Source organism: Colobus angolensis, unplaced genomic scaffold (genome assembly GCF_000951035.1).
Source record: "Colobus angolensis palliatus isolate OR3802 unplaced genomic scaffold, Cang.pa_1.0 Scaffold153, whole genome shotgun sequence".
Lineage (NCBI taxonomy): Eukaryota > Metazoa > Chordata > Mammalia > Primates > Cercopithecidae > Colobus > Colobus angolensis.
Window position 1 is genome coordinate 6,892,554 of NW_012114633.1, and position 20,814 is coordinate 6,913,367.

The window sequence follows — 20,814 nt, forward strand, 5'->3', positions numbered from 1 at the left end:
TACCTTCATAGACATTGTTTTTAAAAAAAAAAAACAAAAAACAAATCAGATATGGGGTCTCATTATGTTGCCCAGGCTGGTCTCAAGCTCCTGGACTCAAGCAATCCTCCTGCCTCTGCCTCCCAAAGTGCTGGGATTACAGGCATAAGCCACCAGGCCACCACGCTGGACTAACATTATCTCATTTGATCTACATGGCAACCCTGAGAGGTAGGTATTATGCGTATTTGACAAATGGGGAAATTGTGGATGGTGCTTGCCCAGGGTCACAGTTAATAAGCATCAGAGTCTGAATCTGAGCCTACATCTTCTAAATTTAGTTTGCATTCTTTATAACCAAAGCTGCCAAAAGAAAAAGAACAAGAGAGACAGCAATGCCTACTTATATAAGCATGGTTCTTGTCTTAGCATAGCTTGCAGTATAACCAATATCAATTGTGGCTTACAGCTATAATCCTAGCACTTTGGGAGGCTGAGATGGGAGGATCGCTTGAGGCCAGGAGTTTGAGACCAGGCTGGTCTAACATGGCAAGACCCCATCTCTCCTTTTTAAAGAAAAAAATAACAAATAATTAAAAAAGAAAATACATAAAAGGGCACCGTGGTAGGCAGAATAATATCCCTGAGATATTCAACTTCTAATTCCCAGAAAGTGACACATAAATATATGAACTTACAAGGCAAAAAGGACTTTGCAGAAGTGATCAAATTAAGGACCTTGAAATAAGAGGTAAGTCTGGATTATCTAGGTGGACCCATTAAAATCACAAGGGTGGGGGGCGGCAGTAGGGTCAATGTTCAAGTAATACAGCATGAGAACGACCCCAGTAGCTATTGCTGGCTTTGAAGATAAGGGAAGGAACCACAAGACAAAGAATACCAATGGCTCTACCAGCTGGAAATGGAGAGGAAACAGTTTCTCACCTTGATTTAGCCCGATGAATCCATTTTGGACATCTGACCTCCAGAATTAAAGATAACAAATTTGTTATCTTTGGTAACTTATGACAATAGCAACAGGAAACTAATGTAGCCATGAAGGCAAAACAGATAACAGACTACATGAACAGTCTAGGCTTGCTACCTGAATAGTCTCAATATTGTTCTGTATAGCAATCTATTATAGTTTGGAATAACTTTACTACTGAAAATACATAGATCATTAATCCCTAAACTAAATCATGCAACTAATCTTTTCTTCAGTTCTACTTTTCCACATCCACTTGTGAGTTTTCCACGTATCAATCATCTTAGACTAAAACAAACAAATCATACCCCCAAATAACTGTTTCATTTTCACTAATTCTATAACATATCAAAGTTCACATTATTCTTTCAATTTAGGGGAAAAACCTATTCTGTCATTATGAAGACCCTATTTAAGAATCTATAAATTATGAAGAGTCACTGGATGAAAAGGTTTAAAAATCCAAGAGGGCAACTGCTATTTCAAAAGCAAGTTGTAATATTTCAATCATTGCATAAACATATAAAATAAGAAATTTTTAAAAACATCTTAGTTGTGGCTTTGTTTATATATTCCATCAAGCAAATACGGGGGAAAAAGAACAATAAAGATGACAAGCCAGAGTCAAGATCTTGAAAGAAAACTAACAGGGTGGCACATTTTGGAAATAAATTTTGCAAATCTAAATTTTGGACTAAGGTTTCCTTTCACTCCTGAAGGCTCACTAAAGCATAAACATTCAAAAATCAAAGCAGCAAGTAACTTTTCCATCCTGGATTGCACCCTCTACTAAATTAAACTTCATATCATGAAACTCCACATTTTTTAAAGTCATGTCTATAATATTTTGAATATATGTATATGATAATATTCATTATTTCAACTTCTATCATTTTCCCAAAAAAGTGACTAGAAAAATTAATACAATGTATACTGAACGTATCAGTTCATCTGCAGTGTTCATGTGAAATCTACAAGGAACCAGAAATTCAAGATGTCCCTATGGAGCTCTAGATCCTTCTATCTCTAATATAATACTCTATATGCATTAAAATTTAAAGGTAAATTTATTTGGCTAGACCTTTAGAGTATCTTTTTAAAAACTCATTTATATCTTTCCTCAGCTATTTCCAGTTTTATTCCTCATCATGCCCTCAACACCATAACCCCACCACCACACATGTATAACCCTTATGCCCACATACATATACATATATGTAGGACACATGGAATTACTTGATTTTTAGTCACTAACTTCTTTTACTAAGCATACACATACTGTTTTCTCAAGCTGTAACCCTCTTCGACATCTAAGGAATTTCATCTCATTTTTCATTAGCTAGCTCAAATGTCACCAACTAATCTAGGAAGCCTTCTTCAAAGTCCCCAGGCAAAGTTAGATACTTTCCAGTTATGCCTCCTTTATTTTGGTATGAATCTATTTGCATCTGCTGTTCAGAATTACAGTAAAATAAGTTTGACTAGTCTCTCGAATATATTTTTGAAAGCCTCTCTCTTATCCCCAACTCAAACCACCAAAATCATGCTACAGGATAGGAAAGAAAGCACATCAAAAGTGTCCATTTGTCTTCTTTAAAAGCTAAAAAAGTTGTGTTACAATACCTTAAAAGCAAAATCCAGATTTTCTTAATTAGCTACTAGTGCATGTCTTAATGCATGTGACAAGCAACAGTTAAATGACCTTTTAATAATTATATACTATCTAATATCCAGGGACCTCACAGGTAAACACAAAGTAAAATTAGTTCATGAATTACTAATTAGCCCAACAGATAAACAGGGTTATTTGCAAAGGATGTTTCTTTCCTATTATCCTGTTTTCCAGTCAAAAGGAGAAAAAGGCACCCTCTTAATCCTATACTTTTTAGTTCCCTCTACAGCTCATAATCTTCTTAATCTTCTTAGTTGTGCAAGATAAGACAGGCTTTCCAGGTCTTTTCACAGATGTGAGACTTGGACTCACCCAAACAGACACTACTATAAAAGTTTTAAAACTCTAGCAAATGATGCAAAGTGGCATAATGGTTAAGAAATTATTCTCATGGTGCTATTCCACATTCAGCAACAGCACTTCCAGCAACAATAAAATCCACCAGTTGTTCTTTTGTTAGCTTCTCTTGGTTCCTGCCTATTTTTTCAGATAACTGTGAAGTTATCAACATCCTTCCAACAAATTCTTGTTCTGTTAAATTTAGCTAGAGTCTATTTCTATAACTTTTCATGAAGAGTCCAAAACTTGCATGCAACATACACACAGGCAATCCACCATAGGGAAATGGAATAAATGGTTAGTGGAAATAAATGTGTTCCCTGCCTTTAGATAGCTTATAGTCTACTCAGGGAAACAAACATACTATAACATCAGTAAGAAAAAAAAAAAATCAACAAAAAATTCAGCTTAATAAAGAAAGAAAACTGTACTCAGTGCACTGAGACTACCAGTATGGCAGAACCTGACCTAAAAGGCAAATGGGAGAGGAAAGGACCATTTTACAAAATATTACTTAATGCCAAGCATTTGGAGTATCTCCAAGCACTTTACTGTAAAATTGTTTACTGTGATTCTAGAGCTAGCTGAGGTTTATTCTTTTTTGTAGGAAGGAATATAATTACTATTCTGTTTTTTAAAAGGAGAAACAGACTATGCAGCAACTAGCCTAGAATATTTCATATAGTTACAAACTTCAAATGTTGATGCAACAATCATCTGGGGCTTCTTAAGTCTCAAACTTTCAGACTCAGAAAACTACCAAAGGCCATATGCAGCACCAGTCTATCTACAAGGATATAAGACAGAACCACAGCTTTCCAGCAGGACAGAACCAGACATACCTCTTTGGTGAGAATCCTTACATGAACTTTCCTATACAGCTGTCCACCCAGCTGTCCAGAGTACTTCTCTTTGCCCCGCCAGGTGACGGCTCAGATTTGAAGAAACAAAACCTAGTAGACACAGGAGTCATTCGGGCTTCAAAGCCTCTTGCCCCCACAGAAATGACATCTTTTGCAACAACTCTATAGCTAGAGCTTCCAGAGTGGCCACAAAACACATGCCAGTTTTAAGTCACTATTACTCAAGGAACCCCAAAGCTATGATACCCCTATCAGGTACTTAGTCTATTTATATTTGCTCCCAATCCAAATGCAACTTAACATCTGGGGCCATTTTTAGCATAAGCAATGATACCTAGTCATTTAGTCACTCAGATACTCAGTAAGTCAGACTAGAAACTTAAAGGAAGACCAAACTGGCATGCAGAATAGAAAGAGGTTTTAATAACCATTTTCCAGCAGCTGATTATTGATAATATTCCATTTTAATATCCCTATATGTGTTATTCAGTTTAGTTTCCATGATGCTATGGTAACAAGCATCCCCCAAATCTCAAGTAGTTAAAAATAACAATAGTTTTTTTTTGTACACACACATATGAGTAAGAGTCTAAGCTTTATGTCTTCCTTACTACAGGCCTCAAGTTGACAGAAGTTCTACCATTTAAAGTATCACTACTCACTACGCCATCTGGGAAGGGGCAGAATAATGCCCCAGCTCTTAAACCCTGCCACCCAGAAATGACACAATTCTGCTCATGTTTTATGGGCCAGAAAAAGTCACATGGGCATACCAAAGTTCTTCCCAGAAGTTTAAAAAAATGTGAATAATGACAAAGTGTTGTAATGTCTCCCACATCATATAATTACAGCTAATTTTCTTGAGACTATTTCATAAAGTAAATTATTTCCCAAATATTAAAAACATGAGGACAGGGCACTTTTAAGCATTAAAATCTGTTCTGGGCTCAGAAACACAAGAAAGTAAATAAACTAACCAATTTATACTTTTCATGATCACCCCTGGAATGTATTATACAAAGGAGAATGGCAGGTAATTTTCCGGTAACTGGCAGAATCAGAGTTTGAGCCCCAGGGAGGTTGCCTTCAGAAACCCCATATATCTGCTTAGCCTCTGTCTCCCTTGAGATAATAAAAAAGAGAAAAGACATTTGTATTGTAGAGATGCTTATATGTTTGGTCTAGGATGGGATGAAGAGTTCCTTGGGAGAGAGACATAAAGAAAGTTTAGCAGGAAGCTATAAGCTATAAGCATTTCTTCCTTGAAACTCAATACAATATAGTTTAATGTGGCTGTTTTAGATATACATTTTCTTGACTGGGTTATTTAAATCTATGTTGTCCTCTTACATTCAAATAAACACCATTTGAATAAAAATACTAATGTAAAAAAATTAAGTCTTAATTTCTTTTCCACTGTGGAGGTCTCAGAAGTTATACAAAAGGATTACAGAAATATCATAAACAGGGACAAAAGATATACATATACATAAGAATATATGTATTATACATATAAATATATTTTATATATATATGTACATCTATGACAACTAAAGGACTTTATTTATTTCCTTACTACACAAAAACTTCTTACCGTACATTCATCTCTTCAATTTATTGGGCACTAACTTGTGCCGGGCACCAGACAATGTTCTAGGCCCTGGAGTTTCAGCAATGAACAAAGATAAAAAACTGTCCTCATGGAACTTACATTCTAATTGAGGGAAAGAGACATTCACTAAAAACAAATAAATAACATATAACAATGTAAGCACTACTGGAAAACATAGAGAAGAGGATGGAAGTACAAGGTGAGAAGGGGGAGTTGTAATTTTAAGTAAGATGGTCAGGGCATCACTGAGAAGATCATATTTGAGCCATTCTCAAAATGATGGTGAAGCAGATACTCAGTGAACATTTAGGGAAAGAATGTCCCGGCAGGAAAATACAGCCCAGGTAAGGGTGAGGTGCGAAAATGTCTACTGTTTATGAGGCACAGAACAGCACAGAGAATCAAAGGGAGGAAGCAGAGTGGGCTCATTGTTTTAATCCCCTGGTCATTTGGGGCTGGCTCCTGCCCTCTGAAAAAAGCCACAGCTCCTGTCACGTGGCTGTCTACACCTAGTATTCTGTTTTCAGATTCTGGGAACCACTGCCTTCAGGCCTAGAGGCCACATTTTAACTAGTGCTGATATACAATCAATCCCCAGGTACCTGCACAGTCCTCTGTAAATAGTCAAATTACCTCAATTTAAATGTGCCATCTCGTTGCTGGCAGTGCCTTAATTAAAAAATCTAGGACAATAGTCCAGATGGGAGACAATGGTAGCTTGGTCCAGGATATTAGCAGTGGACTGATGAGAAACAGTTACATTCTGACCTACTGAAAGATGCAATGTCAAACATGGCTCCAGATTCTGGACTAAACACTGAAAGGATAGAGTGCTATAAACTGAGATTCATTTATTGAAATCACAAATGAATAGAAAATACATACAAATATACTAAAAGTAGCTCACAGGAAAAGGGATACTGAAGGCTTACCAACAAATATGAAGACACTCAGTCTTACTATTAAAGAAATGCAAATTACCATAACAGATACTATTTCCTCCTACAAAACTGACAAAGATTTAAAAATACGGTAATAAATGAGGTTGCCATGGGTTTCAAAAACATAACTGGAGGGGTGTAAACTTCTGTGAGGGAAAGTTTATAATACCTAACAAAACTTTAAATATACATATCCAAAGATCTCCTTTATCATACAGATATATTCACATATTTGTACAAATACATGTGTATAACATTTTCACTACAGCAGTGTTCATAATAAAAGACTGGAAATAATCGAAGTATTCACTAGTAGAACATATAATTTAAGCAAATAAGGTACACATATACAATAGAATAGTATCAGTGATTTACAAAATGTGAGGTAAATTCATATACCGATAAGGAAAGATCTACAAGAGATTTCTACTGTTAGAACAGTGCGGGGAGGCATTAGATTTTTGAGTTGCCTTTCCTTCAAGGATGCATACATATATAGAAATAAGAAAATTCTAGAAGGATAAATGAAATTGTTAAGAGTGATTGCCTCAGGCTGAGCACAGTAGGCCATACCTGGAGTCTCAGCACTTCGGGAGGCTGAGTGGGGCAGACTGCTTGAGCCCAGATGTTTTGAGACTAGCCTGGGCAATATGGCAAAACCCCATCTCTTTAAAAAAAAATACATAAAAACTAGCCGGGCTGGTGGCACACCTCTGTAGTCCCAACTCCTTGTGGGGCTGAGGTGGGAAGATCACTTGAGCCTGGGAGGCGGAGGCTGCAATGAGCCATGATCACACCACTGCACTGCAGCCCAAGTGACAGAGCGAGACCCTATCTCAAAAATAAAAAACAAAAAAGTGATTGTCTCTGAGAAGACTGATGTGAGTGAGTTGTATGTTTCACTGTACACGCTTTAATACTGTTTAAAATTTGTTTTACCATGTGCATATATTATTTTCAATAAACAAAAAATTATCTGAAGCAATAAATACACAAAAACCTATGGTGTTAAGTATAGAAACATCTGAACAGTTCGACCTATCAAAATCTAAACTGTGGTTTCGTTTTATTAGTTCTCATATTTTGTTAGACAATAAATGCCCTAAAACCATCATATTCTGAGTCACAGGTATTTCTCCATTTATGGTAAAATTGAGCCTTTTTACAAACTCTTGGAGTTTTCCAAGTATTAGCCATATATGGAAAAATACAACAGAGTTTAATGTAGATAATTTCCAATGGAAAAAAAAAAAACCCTAAAAACATGTGCATGTGATCTGGTTCCCATTAACAGCTGGCCTAATGACTAACAATCATTTTGGCACTGATCACAATGTCAAATGGAACAGTCCACATCATGATTCCTGCTTCACTGACATATTTCCCAGCATCAATATATTTTAGTACTGGCAGGAAATAACAATACGGAAAAAAGGATTACTTTTGTGTAGGTTTATCTTAAAGCACTCTGTCAAAGCCAGCAAATCAGAATCAATAAAAAATTTTGTAAGACTATTATACTAGAAGAATGTCACACTATTTCCTTAACGATTATCTAAGATTTCACAAATATAAATAAATATACCAATATAAATGTGTACAGAATTCTGCATATTTTATTTCACTGGTAAAAATGTAAAACTTATTTCTCATCTTTTGCATGCTATTTTCTCCTTGCTACCACAATCCTGACACTGAAATTTGTCCCTAAGATAAAATTCTCCTGTTATCAGAACCATAATATATAATTTTCCCAACAAAGTCTTGGTAACTGTTGTTTACGTCACCTAAGTCTACTTGAATGCAAAAGATTCCTCAACTGCTTTTTTTTTTTTTTCTTGAGATGGAGTCTCCCTCTGTCATCCAGGCTGGAGTGCAGTGGCGTGATCTCAGCTCACTGCAACTTCCACCTCCCAGGTTCAAGAGATTGTCTTACCTCAGCCTCCTGAGTAGCTGGGATTACAGACGTGCACCACACCCAGCTAATTTTTGTATTTTTAGTAGAGACAAGGTTTCAACATGTTGCTGAGGCTGGTCTGGAACTCCTGACCTTGTGATCCCCCCGCCTCAGCCTCCCGAAGTGCTGGGATTACAGGCATGAGCCACCACGCCTGGCCTCCTCAACTGCTTTTTATAGCACAGCCCAAGGCTTGGATATATTCATGATCTGAGATTTGGTCTTCTACAATAATCAGTGAATCATGCTTCACTTTGGTTGACAGAGAAGCAGCAAAAAAGTCTTTCTGTGCCTATGAGCTCCTGATTCTCAGAAAAAGTAAAAAAAAATCTTAATAGATTCATCCCAAATTTCTGTGGGTTGATACTATCAGTTTATGGCAGAAGACATCTGAACCAAAGGAAATACAATGTAATTTTAATACTTTCATCTACCAAAAAAATTGTAGGAAAAAATCATGTAATAAATCGTTTGTCTTTCCATAATTTTCCCTGTGGGTCTGAGGTGCATATATATATTATTGTATTAAATGGTTACATTTAAACCAATTGCTAAAAAAATCAAATGAAATCAATGAAAAGAAAATTGTGCATCAATATTTACCTGTTGCATCAAATTCAATTGGCTGGCACCGGCGGGTAGAAGACCAGTCACATTTGAGGACTTGCCCTCCTTCCACAATCCCAGGCTGGGTCGTGTTTGCTTTGGGAGCTCCCACGAGAAGAAACATCCGGCTAAAATACAAAAGGGGTAGACAAAAGTTTACATGAAATAAAGCGTAAGCAATATCTTCTGATTTATGAGGAGCAACCATTTTCTTATCAACAAATATTTTTTAAAACCATTTGCTATTCACTGAGAGCATAATCTCCATTATTCATTTGGTACTCTCTTGCATGCATACATAATTTGATATCGTTTATTTTCCTGATAACTTTATAAGGCAAGTTCAGGGTTACATTCATTTAGGAATTTATGCAGGTCAATCATACACTTTAAATATGTACAGTTTATTGTATGTCAAATATCTCAGTAAAGCTGTTAAAAATGTATGCTCCCTACAGGCAGAAAAGTTTTGTTTTGGTGTTCTGGTGTGTGCTTGTGTGTGTGTGTGTGCGCGCACGCATGTGAGAATTGCTATGCATTTTCTATACCCTGAATGTTGAGCAAAAAATATAAATACATTCTAAATAAATTATTCCAAAGTATAATTATAAATATTATTTTTCCATTTAGAAAAAATTATCTTGCATTAAAAATATTGCTGTAATTTTTATTTTATTCTACTTTTTCTTTTTTAAGAGACAAGGTCTTGCTCTGTCGCCTAGGCTGGAGTACAATGGCACAATCATAACTCAGCTCAACTCCAACCTCCAACTCCTGGTTCAAGCAATCCTCCTGCCTCAGTCTCCTGAGTAGGTAGAACTACAGGCATATGCCACCATGCTCAGCTAATTATTTTAAAAATTTTTTGTAGGGGTGGGGTCTCACTACATTGCCCAGGCTTAATTTTTTTAATAGCTAACTAATAAAAAAAATTTCTTATCGCAAGATTAATCAAATCAATTCTTGGTCAAAGATTAGGACCACTATTCAATTTCTTTGTCATTAAGGTAAAATAAACCAAAGACACAATAATTAGGAGTAAAATTTTTAATTCTAAAGAGATCTTTTCTTTTGTTGTTTTCTATTCCTTCATAAAAGACATGCATTGAGTGTTTCTTCTGCATAAAGCAAGGTCCCTAGCACTAGAGATACCAGATGAATAAAACAACCTTGGTTCCTGGTTTTGTTTTGTTTCTTTTTATTTTTGTTTGTTTGTTTGAGACAGTCTTGCCCTTGTGACCCACGCTAGAATGCAATGGCATGATCTTGGCTCACAGTATCCTCCGCTTCCCTGGTTCAAGTGATTCTCCTGCCTCAGTCTCCTGAGTAGCTGGGATTACAGGCACCCACCACCACGCCTGCCTATTTTTATATTTTTAATAGAGACGGGGTTTCACCATATTGTGGTCAGGCTGGTCTCGAACTCCTGACCTCTGCTTGCCTTGGCCTCCCAAAGTGCTGGGATTACAGGCGTGAGCCACTGTGCTCGGCTGGTTCCTGCTCTTAATGGAGGAATTTAGCTTAAATTCTCTTAGAGGCAAAGGCAAGAAACTGCCAACAAATTACTATTACAAGTCCTACCACGTAAGCAAAAAATTAGCTGAGAGAGATTTTTGGCAATAGGGAGGGGTGATCTTCTTTAGACAGAGCAGTTATCTCCAAGGATGAGAGGGGAAAGATTTCCTCTAGGTAAAGGGAAGTCTCTCTAAGGAAATCGTCTTTAAAGAATGGGGAAGAAAGTCCTCTTTTAGATAAAGTAGACTGAGAAGTTATTTCTAAGGAACTCAACACAACATTAAGATGCACAGGATCAGAAGGAGGGTGCCTAGGAGCATTTGTGTATTGAGGATGGAGGGGCATGGGGAGTGGGGATGAGGGAAGTGGAATGAAAAGATGGAGGGAATACGCAACGCAGAAGTAGAAAGACCCAGGCAAGAAAGAACCTTCAGGGCTATGAAGAAAGGTATGGCTGAAGGAGAGGGCAAGCCAGGAGTGGCACAAGATAAGGTCATGGAACCTGGCAATAGCTAAGTCAAACAGGGCCTTTTGGCCATGGTTAAACTTTGTTTTATTCCAAGGTTCATTTGAAGACAACGAGTTTTTTAAGAAGAATGAAATCATCTACTAAAGAAAACTAAATTTTATGCCTTATGGGGAAAGCATTAAGGGAGAGGGAGAAAAAAATGGAACAAGGAAAGCAAAGGCCTGACCACAACTCAGGGAGCAGGTGAGCATGATCTGCAGTAGGAGGGTGGGTGGAAAGATAGATGACAGATGGAAAAAAACATCTGGAGTAGAACAGCAATAGCTGGAGGCCTGAATATGAGAGAAAAGACATTTAAGAATGCCACCTAGGTTTCTTTCTTGAGTGCATTGATGGGAGAAAAGCCTAGAGAGCAGAGAAGCAGAAGGCAGATTAAGTACTTACGGGAGTTCAAGACTAGCCTAGGCAACACAGCAAGACCCCCATCACTACAAAGAATAAAATAATTTACTGGGCGTGGATGTGCCTATGGTCCCAACTTTGGGGATGGAGCTGGGGTCCTGAGACAGGAGGATGGCTTGAGTCCCCGACATTGAGGCTGCAGTGAGCTGTGATTACAAGTGCTAGAAAGTAAGCAAACAGCCTGGGTGAAACAGCGAGTCCCTGTCTCAAGAAATAAAATAAAATAAGTACTTACAGAAAAACCATGAATTCTATTATCAATATGTTTGTTTGAGATATCTGTGAGTTATCCAATTGTAGTCTGAAGCCCTGTCTGAGAGACAGTATTTTATATCAGAACACAGATGGGGGAATTCAGTCAGGTAAAACAGGATACAGGTAGACAAAAACAGTCCTAAAATGCTATCACCATAACAACTGTATTTCATTAAATACTAAGTCACTTAAATTATCCTGGCAAAGGAAACATTTACAATTGCTTTTCACCTTTTTGTGAAATTAGAACGAATGTACATCTTAAATATGGAATGCATTCATTTGAACTCTTTAAATCAATTTTTTATTCTGGGTAGTAGCTGACAAATCTCATCTACATTAGACAAAAGCTGGCTGTACGAATTGCAGGGTTACAAAGAATCCCATTTTCTGACACTTATCTTAAAAATCCACAAATTCAAAATAAAGATGTAACTCCCAACCAAACCACGCCCTGTTTAATAGAGCTTCATGCAGTCATATTTGGCATCAGTAAAAGACGAATGTTGGCTCTCTCCTATCACAGCAAAATGATTCTGGGTAGAAAATGAACTTAGTTTTCATTCAGCAAAAATCTTTTATAAGAAAAAAAGAGGTTGGGCACAGTGGCTCACGCCTGTAATCCCAACACTTTGGGCGGCTGAGGCAGGCGGATCACTTGAGGTCAGGAGTTCGAGACCAACATGGCAAAACCTCATCTCTACTAAAAATTTTAAAAACTTAGCCAGGCGTGGTGGCATGAGCCTGTAATCCCAGCTACTAAGGAGGCTGAGGCAGGAGAATTGCTTGAACCCAGGAGGTGGAGGTTGCAGTAAGCCAAGATGGCACCACTGCAGTCCAGCAGCCTGGACAACAGAGGAAAACTGTCTCAAAAAAAAAAAAAGCTACAAGTAAGAGAGTCCCCACCTCCCATAACTAAGAGAGCAGCTCGTCATCAAAACCCCATTGGTTCTTTATCTAGAGCAGAGCTGGTTAACACAGTGAAACTTTGTGTGTGTGTGTGTGTGTGTGTAAACTATAATATGTAAATTTATTACACATACAATTTTTTAACAGGTCTAAAATTTGACCCCAAAATCACACAACTACCCCTTTTCATCAGAATTAAATGATTTTTGAGTGCATACTACAGCAAAAGAACAGTTCAGGTAAGTTTGCTTTTCAGGGTCAATATCTTGAATAGTGCTTGCTTGGGCCATTGCCACAGTAGTCCTAAGGAGAGTAATATAAGCACAGGTATGTACACGTTCTTAAGTGTCGTGGATAATACCAGGTTCTAGGTCAGGATAGGAAAATTGGTTCTCAGGCTTTGCCTGGAAACCTACAAGCAAAAATCACTTCTGGATTGTCTTCAAATAGTACCTTACAGCAGTGGTTCCCAACCTTTCCTTCCCCAGACATAGAGGGGGATGCTTTCAGGATAAAACTGTCCAACTCAGATCATCAGGCATTAGATTCTCATAAGAAAACATGTAACCTAGATCCTTGCATGCACATTTCACAACAGGGTTCACACAATAGTGTTTGCTCCTATGAGAATCTAATGCCACCGCTGATCTGACAGGAGGCAGAGCTCAGGTGGTAATGCTCACTTTCCTGCTGCTCGCTTCCTGCTGTGCAGCATGGTCCCTAAGAGGCTGTGGGCCAGTACTCGTCCATGGCCCGAGGGCTGGGGATCCCTGTCTTACAATATCTTTTATAATTTTTTGGTCAAAAGTATTCTGCCTATCTTATGATAAATTGCTTCTTTGAATGCAGGGTACTCTAATTCATCTTTTGAGCCTGCCACATAAGAACTCAAGAAAAGTTTAAATAGACAGTGGTGTAGCAAAGTCAATTCAATAGCTATGTCTCAATCTTAAAGTAGCCATATATAAATAAGTCATTTCCACTATGTCTGAACTTCTCAAAAATGCAGAAAGCATCCTCTATTAAACATCCAATTATTTAAATTACCCTTAAAACAATTTCCTTATGTAACATCTCTACTTAATTTTGGGTTTCAGATACTTTCTTTAGTTGGCACTATAAGACAGAGAGAGCTGGAAAGTTATTAGGAGAAGGCCTTCAACAAAGACAGAGAAAAAGAGCCCGGTAGGAGAGTTCTCTGAATGAAAACAGCACTCTATTGGCAGCACACAGTTTGAGTTCCTTGGATAAGACCAGGAACAAGCCTGTTGCTTGTCATCAGGCTACTTGCACATTTTAGGCATGAAATGATGGTACTCAGGTGTACAAATATGGATGTTCATTAAGTTTTCCTAAGCATACCTTCATGTGCAGACTTGCACATTGGTGAAATGCCACAGAAATGGCAGAATAATATAAAAGGAATGTGTCAATATTTACATGCCAAATTTGTGAGGGAAAAAAGCAGAGGAATGAAGTTTTTCATACAAAATGCCATCTCGATATGAAACTTATCATTAAGATATTTAAGTGTTTTAAAGAGAACAATGAAGAGATGGAGAAAGCAAAATTATCTTAGACATATGTTAAAGTCTTACGAGGAAGTTGCATAGTGAAAAACAAATATTTGCATAGAAAACTGGATACAAGGTGATAAAAGATGCTATATAAAAAAACTAAGGAATAAAAAGCAACACAGGCCAAGCACAGCAGCTCACACCTGTAATCCTAGTACTTTGGGAGGCCCCGTCAGGCGGATCACTTGGGGTCAGGAGTTCAAAACCAGCCTGGCCAACATGGTGAAACTCCATGTCTACCAAAAATACAAAAATTAGCCAGAAATTGCTTAAATCCAGGAGGCAGAGGTTGCAGCAAGCCAAGATCGTGCCACTGCACTCCAGCCTGGGCAACAGAGAGAGACTCCATCTCAAAAAAAAAAAAGGAACACACACTACAAAAAACAAAGTTAATAAAATACTCTATAAAAATAATTGTTACTTGAATTTCATCTAAGAATGACTAATGAATGTTTACAACAGCTTAATTAGGGTAAGAAAACTGACAGACCAGAAAAAAAAAAAGTTTGTGATCTAAGCAGCACTATCTAATGGAAACAGTTTGGAATTAAAATTTACAGACACTGCAAATCAACTGAAGGAGTAACTTTGAATCTCTGTTCCCTTTTCTATTGAATGGAGACAACAATGCCCACTATAATTACTTTAAAAAGAAATTTTCTGAAGGTGATAATAAATAAATGCAAACTTAGAAAATCTGAAATACCAGGAAAATACAAGAGGATGGTATTTAATTATCACCTTGGTCCTGAAAACAATTGATGTCATTAATAAGTTATTCCCTAAAAGAGTAGAAAATGTAAAACTTAAATTCTGTCTTTAAAAGGGCTTTTCTTTCTTCAGTTTTTTCAAAGGGCCATTAATGGTCCAGTGATTAACTCAAAGGAAGGAGAAAAAGAGAAAGAAAGGTAGAAAAATTGGCTTAAACATTTCTTATCAATAGTGGAGAGGTGGGGAGAATACACAGGGTGAGGCAAGGTTGACAAGAGTTTTCACTGATGAGCAGTGTAAATCTGAAGCTGAGTGACTTAATTTCCTATGCCTGCAACTCTCTCCTGATAGACACCATTTCCCTCCAAAAAGTGTGTCCAAGAACATCATCAGAATCCTCATCCTCTACATTTTTTTTAATGACTGGAAACATTGCCATTAAATAACTCTCTGGGACTTCAAAATTAAGGTTTACATCCACGCCAAGAAGTGCTAAAATATAAAGGATTGAGTTTCGGAGAGGGGACAGAAAGATGGATGGAAAGGAGGAAAAGAGATAGAGGAAAAGAAAAAGAAAGGAAGGACAAAAGACAGAAAAAGAGAAAAGAGAGAGAGATAGGGAGGGAGAGGTATCAGGGGAGGAAGTGAGCGGGAGACAGACAAGAGGCTTAGAGGAACCAATCAGGAGGATGGCCTTTGGATGCACTCCCTATCCAAAGTATACTTGAAGGGCAGTTGATTCAGGGAATGTGACCTTGACAACCAAGGAGGGGCAACCTGCCAAACAATGACAAGTCCATTTTTCAAACCCTCCAAATAAACTAACTTGTTTGTCTGCTTTCAGCACTGACCTTTCTAAGATAAAGCATGTTTAATATATTTAGCTGACTCTGAGTTGATCAATGAGTCTTCACCAAAAGGAACTTCTGAAAAACTATCATACATGTATATAGAAATAAATGTGCATGAAATAGTACTGTATGTTATGTCAAAGCTACAATTCCAGTTTCAGATTTACTTTTCATTTTTTAAAAAACGCTTTTTTGAATCAAAAGAAAAACAAAAATGCCAGTTAACAACTACATGATGTAAAACAGAAGCAGTAACTACAATTTCCATATATTTTCCCTTGTCTTTCATAATGCTCTATAAAACACTGTTATGTCCTTAATCAGAAGTAATCAATATAGGAATTGCTTTCTAAATAATAAAATTATAGTCTAATTTTATGTCCCCTAATATACATTTATATTCTTTATGATGAGAAAAATCAACCAATATAGTCAGAGCTACTCGGAAGTTTATAAAAAAATGAGGCCAGGCGCGGTGGCTCAAGTCTGTAATCCCAGCACTTTGGGAGGCCGAGATGGGCGGATCACGAGGTCAGGAGATCGAGACCATCCTGGCTAACACGTTGAAACCTGTCTCTACTAAAAAAAAATACAAAAACCTAGCCGGGCGACGTGGTGGGCACCTGTAGTCCCAGCTACTCGGGAGGCTGAGGCAGGAGAATGGCATAAGCCCGGGAGGCGGAGCTTGCAGTAAGCTGAGATCCGGCCACTGCACTCTAGCCTCGGCGACAGAGCTAGACTCCGCTAGACTCCATCTCAAAAAAAAAAAAGAGCTGGCATCATTTTGTAAAGTGTTGTGAAAACAGTTAAAATGGTAAGAGTAGAAATGGTACATGAAGTTTTAAAAATACAGACAGGTTGGGACAGATTGCAAGTGACCTTAATCCACGTTAAGCAGTTTGGACTTTCTTGCTGGCAACGGAAGCTTTATTATGAAAATTTTTGCAACAGAATACCAGGATGAAAAAGGATGTTACAGAAAGATAAAACAAATAGAAACAGATAAGATGTTCTGCAGGTTTAAGAGCCAAATGATGGGCAGAGGGATTGGGGAGGACCTGAGTGCCATGGACTACACTTGTCATAACTATACTGAAATAAGGAGTAGAAGGAAGAATTTCTAGGAGCTTCTGCCTGCTGACTAATCACTGACTGATATTAAGGTGGTGAAGTAGGAGAGACACAGAAAAATAGAACATGAGAGGGAGGAATATGAAATTATTTCCAAGGTTACAGAGAAAATGATGCCACCATTAATAGAAACAGAGGTGCAACTGACATCTCTTGGTGAAGAGTTAAATTGAGTTAAGACAGGCTAGTCAATGAGAAATGATTTACAGGCCAGGCCACCGGAATATCAAGTCAGAGATCTACTTTTAGATTTAAGATACAGCCAGGGCAGGAGTTTTACTTAAAAGGATTTCAGATATTGAAAACATGAAGTTAGGACTGAGAACCATTGAAGGACCTTCTGCTTGTAAGACACACATATCTACACATTGCCAACTGTAAGATAAGGCTCCATTAGTGTTTAATGGGGGAAAAGGCAAGAATCCAGTGTTATTCATCATAGCATTATTTTAAAATAAAGAAATACATAAAATGAGAACTGTATGACATATATTTAAAGAATTTTAAAATTGTTCAGTTATTTTCTTTAAAAATTCAATATCTGAATTTTAAAAAGTGGGATTTGAATTTTACACCCTGCCTTCGGATCCCTCCCTTTCTTACCCTCTACTCACACCAACCTACTCAAATAACTAGACTGAAAACTCTTCTGCCTCCGTTTCCTCCTGATCTGTAAGAATGAGTATATCTGCTTCCCCTTACTTCCCCACTGGTGGTGTGGGCTATAGAATGAAATGAGATATAAGTGCTTAGCAAATTATAAAATATGTTTACCAAAATAAGATGTCATCATTATAATTAAACCTAGGATGTAATTTTTAATTTTTCCAATTAGTCACCACAAGAAAAGTATGACTTTAATTATTGGACTGCATACAGTCTTTAAATTTTAGTTTTACAACATAGCATAAATGCTTACAGGGAAAAAAACAGAATGCGAATGCTTTATTTTTCATAATTTTGAAAATCACTATTTTTGGGAATTTTTATTTCAAACATGACTCATTTCTGGAGTGACTTTTTGAGGGGCCGCCTTAACATTTTGCTTAGTACTTTATTTGTCCTTCCCTTTAATAAATACTCATTAATTTTCACAACAAAACTATGCAGATAATTCAATAATAATTTTCTATCAAGAGAAAAATTAGGCAGAAAATAATTCTACAGCTTCCCCAAGGTATGTGGACACCAAAACTGGAAAAAGCAACAGGAGTGGACATCATAACCACTGCTCCTCATGAATCCTTCTCCCCTCAGAAGAAAGGCGCTCTTCAATTGACAAATACTTTTTCATTACGTGGCTTTTCTTCTTTTAAAAGTTGATGGTAATACCAAATAACAATAAATGCAACTGCTAATATTGGAAATGGCATCCCATGTACCTTGGATTCCAACGCTTGTTAAATTTAAAATGCCCTTTTAGAAAATTCAGCATAATTTTACATAAATTTTTGTTAAATCTGAAAAGCTCAGTGAGTAAAAACCTCTGTTCATACACATTTCATTTAAAAAGAAAGAAAAAAAAAACTCAAGGTTGGTTTCCATTTTTTAAGTTACCTATACCTAGAGCCTCTCTGGTCTATCAGTAACAAAGTTGCTGATGAATATTTCAAAATATTATAGGAAACCAAACCCAAGTTCAATTTCTCCTTATCATTAAAGGTCTATGAGTGAAGTCATGTAAACCTGTGAGGTCATAATATAGTCATTGATTATAATGAGTGGCCAAAGATTAATCACCCTGGCTTGTAATCAGCAGTAGCAAATATTATGAATAGTTCAACATTACTGCATTTTCCAAAGGAAAAAAAACAAAACAAAACAAACAAACAAAAAAACACTTGACGTTTATCAGCCTCTCATTTATCTGACACTAAACTTAGAGCACTGCTGAAGAATTAACACTAACATTTGTAAAACACTGCCATTAACTTTAAAGTTTTTCGTTGTTTTGTGTTTTGTTTTTGTTTTTTATTTTGTTTTTGTTTCTCAGACAGTCTCTCTCTGCTGCCCAGGCCGGAGTGTAGTGGCACAATCTCCATTCACTGCAACCTCCACTTTCCAAGTAATCCTCTCATCTCAGCCTCCCACAGAGCTGGGATTCCAGGTGTGCACCACCAAGTCTTAATTTTTGCATTAAGTATTTAAATGCAAATTTTTGACCGAAGACATATATTTTCAAAATCATTAGAATTTCTGTACAAATTAAATCTAAAATTGAACCCTTGGGAGCAACTAAAATGTTCCGTCTCATAAAGGCACACACTTGAAAGTATCTGAAAACAAAAATGTTTAAAGATAATGTTTGGTATTCACCCCTGTGGTTAAAAATAATAAATAAAAAGATAACGCTGACTAAAATGACTAAATGGAATGTGAAATTGGTAAATGTTGCCTAAATAATGATTATTTTTATCATGTTGGAAAATCTGTGCACCAGGTCTCACAGAAAGCCCTGTAACTGCTAACAACAAATAAAACTAAGCTTGCTACATAAAATAATGTCTCCACTAACAAAGTTTCCACTAACTGCATCCAATCTGTATTGCTGCGAAGGTTGTTACCAAAATGAATGATACTCAGTAACATTCAGAAAAACAGTAAGACTAAATTCTGCTGAATACTCTAAACCAGCCATAGAAAAACGTTAAGACCACCCTCAAATTAGGCATGTATGTAGTGGAAGATGGTCCTATCCACGTACTAACTGTCAAAATTATCCTCCACTTCACCCCAAAGGGACATCTTATACAGAAAATATGCTAACAAAAATATGTTGTTACAATGTCTAAGCGTTTAGAAGGCACCCTAAGAACAGTTTCTCTCTTGAAAACAAGATTTAAACATCATTAAAAAAAAAAATTGAACACTCATTACAACAGTACTCCTAACGCTACCATGGGGGTGGGGTGGTGAGAATGATGTCAGCATTCACTAAAGTCGGAGACAATTTCTAACACAATAATGACAATAACTGTTACAAATCCTGACGGCCCTTGCAACGCGGAACGCTGGCAACTTGCAAACATAACTGAATTATGAAATACTGCAATATTCAAATGACCTGCAGTGAGTGAAAACTCAGCAAACATCCTTGTTCCTTCTGAACAATGACCTAAATAGTGAATCACTATAAAAAGAACAGATGACACATTCAATTCATCTGTTCAACCTCAAATGTGCAAATGTCTGACAGTCCCAGAGATAAGACACAATGAATTCAATAGGACAGTATGGTCATTTTAAGTTATCAGAATGTCTGCAAAAGGAGTGAGGAGAAACAGAATCAGACAGAGGCGGAAAGAGTGGGGGAGGGCTTGTTTAGGGAGACTGAAAAGGACGGGCGTTAAGCCTGTAAAGCATAAAAAGGCTACCAAGAAGCCTAACTGGTACAAGATAAAAAGAGGTTCGGGGATGATATTGACCAAATCCTCGACGTTGGCACAGGAGGTGGGGAGTCCGGCAAGACCAGCCTTTGTTGATTTCCCACTTACCCCGAGTTTTAAGCACAGGTCTGCTTCAAAACTCTCCCGCTGCCCCTAACCAATTTTAAGAGGTGAGGAGCGGGATGTAACTGGATGATGGGTACCAAGGGGAGTTCATTTACCCAAATATTTCCCCCACCCAGGACATAAACCACTCTGAGGGGTAGGATGGGTGAGACAGACAGACGCCGGGATCTCTCGGAAATCAATCCCAGTGGAGAAACGGGCTGGGTGGGTGCGCGCGGTGGGGGAGGGGGCCGGCTCCGGTTCCAAGTGCGGCCACTTACGAAGACGCGCTGGGCACGAAGAAATCCACCGCGAAGCCGAAGTAACTTCCCTCGGGGCCAGAGTACTCGGCAGGACTGTCCACGTCTAGGTTGAAGGCGCGGCACAGAGGTAGCAGGAGTCCCGAGAGAAGAAGCGGGAGGCCGCGGGGACCAAGGCGCAGCCGTCGCCGCGGCGGAGAAGCCATCGTCGAAGTGCGCGCGGGAC

The 20,814-nt window shown here is 37.7% G+C and overlaps 1 protein-coding gene across 3 annotated transcripts in view; it reads right to left on the reverse strand.

Moving 5' to 3' along the window:
* ITGAV (integrin, alpha V) overlaps positions 1-20,808 on the reverse strand; it is a 95,763-nt gene extending 74,955 nt beyond the window's left edge. For 2 of the 3 annotated variants that reach the window (XM_011936495.1, XM_011936493.1), the window contains exons 1-2: positions 20,610-20,808; positions 8,955-9,085 (exon numbers count right to left, since the gene is read on the reverse strand). In XM_011936495.1, coding sequence (XP_011791885.1) covers positions 8,955-9,085; positions 20,610-20,794 — 316 coding nt within the window. In that variant the 5' untranslated portion in view covers positions 20,795-20,808. Of the gene's footprint in view, positions 1-8,954; positions 9,087-10,746; positions 10,793-20,609 lie in introns of those variants that run through there. The other variant, XM_011936496.1, reaches the window with a different exon arrangement.
* Between the last annotated feature and the right edge of the window lie 6 nt (positions 20,809-20,814).